Source organism: Salvelinus sp. IW2-2015, linkage group LG8 (genome assembly GCF_002910315.2).
Source record: "Salvelinus sp. IW2-2015 linkage group LG8, ASM291031v2, whole genome shotgun sequence".
Taxonomy (NCBI): domain Eukaryota; kingdom Metazoa; phylum Chordata; class Actinopteri; order Salmoniformes; family Salmonidae; genus Salvelinus; species Salvelinus sp. IW2-2015.
This window is the reverse complement of record NC_036848.1, coordinates 2496563-2507393: the sequence shown is the minus strand read 5'-3', so window position 1 is coordinate 2507393 and position 10831 is coordinate 2496563. Positions and strand designations below refer to the sequence as shown.

Sequence of the window (10831 nt, the reverse complement as noted above, 5' to 3'; positions counted from 1 at the left end):
AGAATAAGACCCATGATATTTATTGGAGCATCAAACTCACCACTCTTTCACCACCCTGTGATGTTCATCATCATTTATTTCATCTGTAGCCTATTAACTGCATGCTTCTCCGAGTCATAGTGGGAGGACCACACAATATAATCACGTGACTCCAATATGTTATATCAATATTTGCGCATAAGATTCTCTGCCATTTCTTGCATAATTCATTTTACTGACAAAAAGATTCTGCATTTTATAGCGTATTTTGTCTGCAATTGGAAATTGTACTGACAAATTTGCTGTTTCCATCACGCCATTTTTTTTATCCGACGTTACTCGCATAAAAACGTTGGATGGAAACATAGTTATAGTTGGTTATGCAGTTTCTGATTAGATTAGGCTAATGCTGGAGGGATGGCGCTATAGGGGAGACAAACATGTCTGTAGGCTACATACATGAACAGGGTCAGAACATGCTGGGGCAACAGACTAGTAATTAGAACATGCATACGTTACATACTAGAAGCACAGTGATGGGCGTCTATTTACATCTGAAAATGAAAGCCAACCAGCAGTAGCAAGTAGAGCATTTCTTAATTTCAGAAAGGCAATGTCAATGACATGTTTGGCCATAAATCCTTTGATTTAAGAGAGCACACCAGATTATTTTATGTGTGTGTATATATATATAGTAAGCAATGACATGGTAAACTTGCTGTACATACACATGGCTTTCTGGCATAGTTTGAAAATAGGAACCACGTGAGGAAGCATGAGGCAACAACAATAACATGACAGAACTCAAGTTGAGGTTTTGTCCTTTTTGTTTATTTATTTTGAACTTTGATAAATTTCAATTCCTCCTCCACAGACAGACGCATGTAGGAGCCTGTCCAACAGTCACCCCGAACCTTTGACCTTTAACCTTTTGCCAGGCTCAGACAGGGTGACCCCCTCATAGGCCCAGCAGCCCCTTCAAAATAGAGTGTTATTGTTTTTTAAAAACAACGCAGCAACTCTGCCGTCACAACCAATCCCGCCGTCCCTGTATGTTTAATGTAAAATCTTGAACATTTCCCTCCTTTAAAAAAATAAAAAGTACCGTAGACTTATGTACAAATCAAAAACTGTCCAACAAAGTTACAAACGTATTGCTTCTTCCAACCCTGCAACCATTGAAGTATTATGCGATTAATACACAGGTGCTTCATGTCTTTCTAACTCAGGGATCAACATAACTCCTTTCTCTTTTGGGGAGTTTCCTAAAAAAAAAGTTTAAAAAAGGATGTTGAAGAAGGTGAATATGTGACGCATGCTGGTCGTAAAGGACCAATCAGACGTCAGAACTGAACAGAAGTTACAACCGCTCTCTCCACAGGAGGCAACGAGCTACTGCTCAGATGTCCATCTCAAACTGGCTGTCATCTAGGAGGGAGAGAGAGGATAGAAAAGAGAGACATTAACAAAACAGTCGTTACTGGTATCTGTACACTAAGTCCTAACCACACCCATAATAACGGATTCACTGGGGGGGGGGACAGTGTTGTGTTCATGTTTCTTATCAATGTCGTGTTTTTGTCAACTCCAGACAGGCGAGACAACAAATCTCCCAGAGCAGACACAATCCCCTAACCCAATCCACCCACCTCCCCCACCCCTCCTCTTAACCCCTCTGTCTGTCTGGGGGGGCACTAGTTGCAGACAGTGTCATTAAGTATCAGGTTGGTTATCTGTGCTGAGTTAGTTGAGGTCAGGCCAGCACAAGGACACTAGATAACCAGTTAAATAGAGCTTGTTGTTTCAACAGCAGAGAGGGTGTGGCCTGGTGTGGTCAGAGGTTTGACTGCATCTGCTATTGGTTACGAGATGACTGGTGGAGAAGGCACACCATCCTCTATTGCTTTCTTTCTCTCTGACACCCCTCTTTCTGTTAATCTCTATCTCTCTCCCCTCTCTCTGCTTTCTCCCTCTCCCCTCCATCTCCCTGTCCCTCTCTCTCTACTTAACTAGCCTACAGCCTCCCTCTCTCCCCCATCTCCCTGTCCCTCTCTCTCTACTTAACTAGCCTACAGCTCACCATCATAGTACAGTGTGTGTCTTCAACCGCCAAAACAAAACCGTACCCTATGACAACGATAGCCAGCTGATAGTAGAGATATCTACAGCCAAGTAACAGATAAGACACACAGAGATAGTTGCAGTTTGGATAGGAGAACATTATACAATGTTCTATGGGCAATTCCATGGTAAAGGATTTGCGCCGAGACTCACATTTTAAGTGAAAAATCGATGCCAAACAAAATCCATTGATTTCAAGTTTAACAAACCATACAACTTTATGCAACTTTTAACAATTTAAACAGAACATTTTACAAAAACACATTTACTGGAAGAACTGTGCAGATGCAAAGTTTGGTAACAGATTGACAGTAAAATCTCCCTCAGTTTGTGTCCACATTTTCCAAAAACTCAACGAAGTGTGCAGAAAGAATAGGGTGTCAGCTATGACATCAGAGTTTGAAAAAATATATATTTGGGTTATTGAACTACAGTAGGTGAAGTGGATTAACACCCGGTAACGGAATTGCGGTGCTAAAATCACATCATGGGTCCCTGATCTGTACTACACAGAAATGCCTTATTATGGAAATGAAGGTCATTCTCTTCATGGTGATGCATCCTAAATAGGTACACAAAAACGGTAGGAATATGCAATATCCTCTTTTGCTTATTTGGGTATTACTCTACACACTAACTATTATTTTACATGAGCTCTGCCCCTTAACAAGACCAAATCTATACTGAACTACTTTTCTTTACTGAACTCTACAGAAATATGCACTACTTTACTGTAGTCTGCTGTGAGATCAAAATTATGTTATACTGCTGTAATTGCATCAAATGGTTGTTTTAGGCAACAGAATAGAGGATCCTTATAACTCTATTGTGTCTGTGTGAACTGAAAGTGGGCCTCTGGGGGATTTAACACTGACAGGAGATGTACGATGTCTTTGGGTGATACCGCATTCCAGAGCATGAGTTAATGTTTCTGTACTGGGGTAGCAGGGGGAGATGGCTCCAGGATGGAGTTTGGGGACCAGGGGGAGATGGCTCCAGTATGGAGTTGGGGACCAGGGGGAGATGGCTCCAGTAGGAGTTGGGGGACCGAGGGAGATGGCTCCAGTATGGAGTTGGGGGACCAGAGGGAGATGGCTCCAGTATGGGTTGGGTACCAGGGGAGATGGCTCCAGGATGGGTTGGGTAGCAGGGGAGATGGCTCCAGGAGGAGTTGGGGGTACCGAGGGGAGATGGCTCCAGGATGGAGTTGGGGACCAGGGGAGATGGCTCCAGGATGGAGTTGGGTACCAGGGGAGATGGCTCCAGGATGGATTGGTGTAGCAGGGGAGATGGCTCCAGTATGGGGTTGGGTACCAGGGAGATGGCTCCAGGATGGAGTTGGGTAGCAGGGGAGATGGCTCCAGGATGGAGTTGAGGAGCAGGGAGATGGGCTCCAGGATGGAGTTGGGGACCAGAGGGAGATGCTCCAGTATGGAGTTGGGGACCGAGGGAGATGGCTCCAGTATACATCTGTTTGTTCTGTCATGTAGACTGGAGGATGGACTTTGCTATAAAATGCTGTGGCCAAACCAGCTGGTTGAGTTCTCAGTGATTACCTCAGGGTGATTACCGACCAGCTGGTTGAGTTCTCAGTGATCACCTCCAGGGTGGTTACCAACCAGCTGGTTGAGTTCTCAGTGATCACCTCCAGGGGTGGTTACCAACCAGCTGGTTGAGTTCTCAGTGATCACCTCCAGGGTGATTACCAACCAGCTGGTTGAGTTCTCAGTGATCACCTCCAGGGTGGTTACCGACCAGCTGGTTGAGTTCTCAGTGATCACCTCCAGGGGTGGTTACCAACCAGCTGTTGAGTTCTCAGTGATCACCTCCAGGGGTGGTTACCAACCAGCTGGTTGGTTCTCAGTGATCACCTCCAGGGGTGGTTACCAACCAGCTGTTGAGTCTCAGTGATCACCTCCAGGGTGGTTACCGACCAGCTGGTTGAGTTCTCAGTGATCACCTCCAGGGGTGGTTACCGACCAGCTGGTTGAGTTCTCAGTGATCACCTCCAGGGTGGTTACCAACCAGCTGGTTGAGTTCTCAGTGATCACCTCCAGGGGTGGTTACCAACCAGCTGTGAGTTTCTCAGTGATCACCTCCAGGGTGGTTACCAACCAGCTGTTGATTCTCAGTGATCACCTCCAGGGGTGGTTACCAACCAGCTGGTTGAGTTCTCAGTGATCACCTCCAGGGGTGGTTACCAACCAGCTCCATTACTGCACTAATTAAATAATACAGTTTGATTGTTTTGAAGAAATCTAGAAGTCTCTCCTTTTGATTACAATAATTCCACCACACTGCTGTACAGTCCAAATGTGTGAACCCAACTGTTCTTTGTGACTACTATAATTATCCATTATAACCAAATCTGTTGCAGAAATTCAGTTACCAATTTCTCAAATTCTGTTACCATTTTGGTAACAGAATTAAGTTTTAATCACTTAATAATTCATAAACAAACTTGATATTAGTAAAAACACCATAACTAATTGATAGGTCTACCTTTACTTTCATTATCCTCCCTCATGAGGGAAATTAGAAAATATCTTGAAGATCTGTGTTTTTGATAACAGGATATCAAGGCACAAGGCAATGTCTCTTAAACTTACTGCAGGCATTAAAAAATATCCAAAAGTAAATAGAAGTGTTGATATTAGTTGGCAGGGGTATTTACTTCAACAGTATTGTGTTCTGAGGCATTTGTAATACCTTAAGACTTTTTAAAATGGTAGATATTGTCTAAATGCCTTTTCCATCTCAAATCAAAGCCTTATCTTATTCCTAATTTTAACTAGGCAAGTCAATTAAGAACAAATTCTTATTTTCAATGACGGCCGAGGAACAGTGGGTTAACTGCCTTGTTCAGGGGCAGAATGACAGATTTTTACCTTGTCACCTCGGGAATTCGATCTTGCAACCTTTCGGTTACTAGTCCAACGCTCTAACCACTAGGCTACCTGCCGCCCCACTTGACATGATGCGTACGGTATATAAACACATGACGATGCGTACGGTATGTAAACACGCACACATTCTGTACAGACGTGCACACTGACAAACTTGCATATAAAAACGTGTACACACACACACACAGAGGAGCTCAAAGAGGACGTGGTACGTACAAACTGGTATAACCTGCTGCAGGCTCTACCCTACTTTTTATTTCCATTCAACCACCTCCATGATAATGTTGACATGTACGTGGCTTTGTTCTTTGTCGTTATGGAACCTAGTGTTGCCTGCTATCCATGCACATTGTTGCCAATTTATTCCCGGACGGACGTGTGTGTGTGTGGACGTGACGTGTGTGTGTGTGTACGCAGTATCAACATCTGTGTTACTGTGCAAAATCCTTGACACCATGTCAGGCATTATCACCTGCTGCTGTTCCTGTCAGCCATTATCACCTGCTGCTGTTCCTGTCAGCCATTATCACCTGCTGCTGTTCCTGTCAGCCTTAATCACCTGCTGCTAGTTCCTGTCAGCCATTATCACCTGCTGCTGTTCCTGTCAGCCATTATCACCTGCTGCTGTTCCTGTCAGCCATTATCACCTGCTGCTGTTCCTGTCTGTGTTGTGTTTGTGGGGCGTTACTCGGCCACTGCAGCCTTGGACCCAAAGTTATGTAATAGGCCTACCCAATACAAGTCAGTCAGGACCTAGCCTTCCAAGTCCTGGGCCCTGATCACTTACTATAGAACAATGGTTTCTTCCTAGATGTAGCCTAAAGGGACCAATGAGAACCAACGTGAAGTTTATAGGAGTATGTCAAGTGATAGCGGAGGAAAATATATATATATTTTTTTTAAGTCCATCTTTAAATAAAGGTATGCATGTCTAGTGTGTGCATACTCCTACCTGCCAGGTCCTTCTCCTCCTCCAGCTCCTCTTTTAGTTCCTGTAGTTTGCCCAGAGGGTGCAGAGCGGGCACCGTCACCCCAGGGATATGCGGCAGGCAGCAGGGGGGGGTACGGGCGATGGGAGAGTTCCGACAGTCCAGGAGGAACTTCCTGTCATAGATTATGCGTGTTCCTGTCAGAGGTATTGGGGGGGGGGGGGTCAGTTGACTTGCCAGTGAAGGGAGCTGCACCATATTGACCAAAGCATTGTGGTGAAACCCGTGTAAATGGACTCATGTACCATACATCTGTTAGAGAGAGACTAGTTGTGAAGACAACAACATTAAGTGGTCTACAAAATGGAGGCGTTAGTTCCTGATTTATCTAATCTGGTCCTTGAAAACCGGCCATGAAATGTCAAAACAACACAAATACAAGAGAGTAGTAAGTCCCTGACAGGGCAGAGGGAGAGATGTATCTGGAAGGAACTGAGAGTCCACCCCTCCCTGGCCTCAGGGTCAAGGCTGTTGGATGCATTCCAAAACACACACACCCTGTTTTCAGCCCAACGAGAGGGCGCATACGGAGGGGTGGTCGGTGGGTTGGCAGTAGTGAGTCAGTTCTAAGAAAGTGTAGCACAGCAACATGTTATCCTAGAACCAGGAAGTGGCAGACCAGAACACACATAACTCTGTTGCCTGCACCGTGTAGTACACTTCAGGAGCACTGTGTAGCCTGCACTGTGTAGCCTGCACCGTGTAGTACAATTCAGATGTGTGCTGTGGTCACCAGCAGAGTTTCCTCCACATTCTGTTTGCTTAGGGGGGCTGACGAGACATCCTGTGGTGATAGCCCATTCCTGAGGCTGCCTGGTTGAGGAGGTTGTTGAGGCAAACACCTTGGTTGTTCTGGAACCAAATATCATCTTCTCCTCCCCTACACTATTAGGCAAATGTATAGGAAGAGTTGACTTGCTACTCCATAAAAAGTGTTGGCATGTCTACAGTAGAGACTGGTTGGTAAACAACTGGGCTCTAATAGGTTGCTGACAGACTGATGTCATCCCTTAATTGCAACGGAATATTGATAAACAGCCGTTAGATATTATATCATACTGAATATCATGCTGAGGAACTGAAGTTTGACCTGAACCACTGTGTACTAGATAAACTCATTAGCAGACTGACAGAACATTTGATAAACAGCCGTTAGATGAGAATCATCCAATGTTTTGGTGTCTACTAGTGAAGTCTGCCCTGGACAGGGTTACACAGAGGGGCCGTGCACTATTTAGAATTAGTACAGCATGCTGGAGTTAAAACCGTTTTGCACTTTAGCAGTTCTATTTCCACACACACTATAGAAACATCTGCCAGCTGAGCACCCTGTCCTGAACAAAAGGGGAGGGGAAGGAGTGTGTGTGTGTATGCGCGCGAGGGTACATTGGGGCAGGAAATCAGGGCGAATTATGCAGAGAGAGCAGGCCAGCCAGCAACTAAACTATAGTGCCCTGGCCATGAGTTATGCAGAAGAGGCCCAGCTCTATGGCCAAACTCTTTGTCCACAGGAAACGTACCACGTCCCATGTAATGCGCCTCATTCTGTTTTGTGGCAATGGCACACCACCATCCCTCATTACATTAGAACAGGGAGTGGAGATGTTACATGATTGGCCGAGGGACCGGAAGACTCTCTCCATATCATGTGCTTGTTTTGCTCACATCAGCAGTTAGTTGCATAAAATGTACTTCTGGTTTTAGAGACAGAATGTCAAACTGTTCTAGACCATCTGTTGTAAAGCATCAATGAAGAATCCCCAATAAGCAGTGTAATGACCGTAACAGCTGTTACAGCCATGTTATAACTACTCTTTAAAGTGCATAACTAAGTTGTTCTGGTCTGGCCATGCCTTCCACAACACATCAGAGTCGTGAAGGATCCATAGAGGACCTGAAACTACACTGCTCTCCTCAGCTGAACCACACATTCCACCACTCCCTCCCAGGATCCCTCCCACATGTCCTAACTTCAACCATTCTTAGAAAGGCCTATTTGCACACCATTTATGCTTCCCAATCCCTCCCCCTTTTTCTCCCTCGCTCCAAGTCTCCATGTGTAACTCTGTGTTGTTGTCTGTGTCACACTGCTTTGCTTTATCTTGGCCAGGTCGCAGTTGTAAATGAGAACATGTTCTCAACTAGCCTACCGGGTTAAATAAAGGTGAAGAAAAAAAAAGAAAAGAAAAAAAAGTCTACCTCTCTCACCCTCTCTCTCTCTACTTGGCTGGAACACAATGTTCCCTACAGTATTCCTGAAATGCACCAGGGCAGCTGCGGGTCACAGAGGGGATGTCTCCTCTCCTCCCCCAATCAGCCCTGAATCTGGCCCCGCCCACCCATAGGTCATAGTTTAAGAGGAGCTAGTTGTCCACCAGTATTTTTCCACTTTTTCCACAGCTACTTCGCTTACATAATGGTTTTCTGATATGTTGCAGATCCCAAAGAACAGAACATCTGTCTCTTAAGCTAAAGCTACATTTGGCCCAGTCAAACTTAATTGGGAATTGGTTCCCAACATAGTACCTTACATGAGTGTTGTTGTGAATGGGAATTGCAGCAGCCAGCTCTCTGGTAAGCGAGTTTGCACAGGTCTGAGCTGTGTGTAGTAAACAGACAGTACCGAATCCGACCACCAGACTGCTATGCACAGACTGCACGTAAGCAGCCATGAGGTTGAACCAATGGGATTGAACAAGTAAACCTTGTTTTTTTCCCCCCACATCACTGAAAAATGCATATTTTATTTTCATCTGTCAATAAGAAAAGCTTTTCCAGTAAAGGAAGAGTGACCGCTGTATTAAAAAGACTGGAGGCAATAATATGAATGAAGTTGCATTTAAAATATCACATAGCAAGTATACACAATTTCCATCAAACACAGTACATACAGTATGCTGCGAGTCAAACAGACAGACGGACCACAGTACGCTACAAGTCAAACAGTCAGAAAGATAGCTAGACTAGTTTTAGCCAGCTAACAAGCGCGTGGCACTCATTTGCGCATGTATTATGCACGACCAAAATAAACTGGAGTCATGAGACTGAGAGTTGAGTAAGGTAGATGAGTGGTTACAAGATTTGGGTAAGTAAATGTACGTTTCAAAACAGCTATACATAACGTGAACGTGTTATTTCCTTGCACAACCTTCGACAAGTAGCTAACTAGTTTACATCCCCTTTTCCCACAATATAACGTTGATTTTCTAGCTGTATTTTTTTTTTGCTGGCTAAAGTTAGCTAACTTATCCCTGGTACAAAACGTGTTGTACGTGGTTGATCATAAACAAGCAAAACATCCGGCTCCGTGCTCTTACCCCCGGGCGTTGTGGAGAAGAGAGTACCCCCGGGAGTCTGACTGTAGCAGTCTGGGAGCTGAGACCAGTCTTTCAGGGTAAGAACCCGGGTAGGGATTGGGCAACTCTTCGCCTGCTGAGCGTTGGTTGTCATCCTGAGTTTGTTTGGGTTCTTCTGATCAACCGCAGAAATATGCTTCGTGTGAAGATCGGCTGATCTTACAAATTAAATTGTTTACCAAAAAAGAAAATCTCCAAGTAATTTGCTAACAAGATCCACAACAATTAAAACTTTGCTAAAATTTGCTAACGAAATAAAACAGACGGAATCGACTGCAGTTCAAGGCAAACGGTTTTGCTGCCAGATAAGTATTGCTGTCAGGTCATCCAGCTAGAGAGACGAACTGGGAGGTGTTGAACGTGTTCGCGTGCATTTAATAACTGCCAGGGTGACTCTGGTCATGTGACGTGTTGTGATTGCAAGAACACGATCTCCACGACGAAGGGCGACTGTCAATCATATACTAGCTCCGCCTGTGAAGGGTGGATCATAGTTTAGGGCTGTCAAACGGAGTGATATGATGCTTTTGATCCAGATATAATCCAGTGAATCTAATCTGAAGCAATGGTGTAGACAAGTCCCAACTTGTTTTACTTGACAACAATGGCAAAAGCAAATACATTATACAGCAGAAACAACACCAAGAATGAACTGATCTACATCAACTCACCACATTCTGATAATGTACCTACCAGAATATGACTGAACCCAGCCATTGAAGTTATGACATCACTAAATGGATCCGTCTGTGTATTGATACCACTCTGAACAACATATTCCCATGTGTACATGTGATCTGATTAACAATATGTACACAGGCTGGGTATATTGTACATTCATGCCTGCACAATAAACTTCTCACCCCAGTGAGATAAAGATATTTAATTGGTATACAGTATTGATTGTTTTACAATACATGTCATGGGAACAGGAAATGTGCTACTGTTTGACAGAGGTCGTCTGACCCATTGAGCAGAACGGTCATCATAACTCACAGTCCGCCGACAAGGACACAATACCTGACATGAAGTTTCATCCCAAACTGTTAAGTAATGTGCACACGGTTCCTGAAACGGTGAACTAATTACACACACGACCTGGCATGCCTCACATCCTCCTTGTTGCCTCAGGCATGCCTCACATCCTCCTTGTTGCCTCAGGCATACATAAATCTGTCTGTAATTTGGCGCCTAGCTCCTCCAAGCCCCCAGCTGTCAGGCTCCCACAGCATTAGATAATCTGTTTATCACGGAGAAGGAAATCCCAGGTAGTTCGCTTCTCCATACGTGAGTAGCTCGTTTATCTAGTGGGACGTGACCAACGTGACTACACGATACCAGCAGTGTGGCCAACTGATTTTCAGTGTAAATTGCTAGAGGCAGGTTGATTTGTTGCTAAATGACGTTGTGATGTCATTGCGTGATAACGTAAAACTGCGTCATTATGTAGAATACACATTAACGTTACTCAAATTGACTG

The 10831-nt window shown here is 44.6% G+C and overlaps 1 protein-coding gene across 1 annotated transcript; it reads right to left on the bottom strand.

The window, feature by feature from the left end:
* Window positions 1-788: 788 nt before the first annotated feature.
* eif4ebp3l (eukaryotic translation initiation factor 4E binding protein 3, like) lies at window positions 789-9731 on the bottom strand. The gene is made up of 3 exons (XM_023992093.2): window positions 9313-9731; window positions 5959-6132; window positions 789-1407 (listed from the first exon to the last, which is right to left on the bottom strand). The coding sequence occupies exons 1-3, from the start codon at window positions 9443-9445 to the stop codon at window positions 1379-1381; spliced, it is 336 nt and encodes a 111-aa protein (XP_023847861.1). The 5' UTR covers window positions 9446-9731; the 3' UTR covers window positions 789-1378.
* Window positions 9732-10831: the final 1100 nt, after the last annotated feature.

Bases quoted from the DNA above. Each gene is read 5' to 3' on its own strand.
- eif4ebp3l (XM_023992093.2), bottom strand. From the start codon at position 9,445: ATGACAACCAACGCTCAGCAGGCGAAGAGTTGCCCAATCCCTACCCGG. The intron at 6,133-9,312 runs GTAAGAGCACGG...TACCTCTGACAG, and splicing joins CTTCTCCACAACGCCCGGGG to GAACACGCATAATCTATGAC. The intron at 1,408-5,958 runs GTAGGAGTATGC...TCTCCCTCCTAG, and splicing joins GGAGGAGAAGGACCTGGCAG to ATGACAGCCAGTTTGAGATG.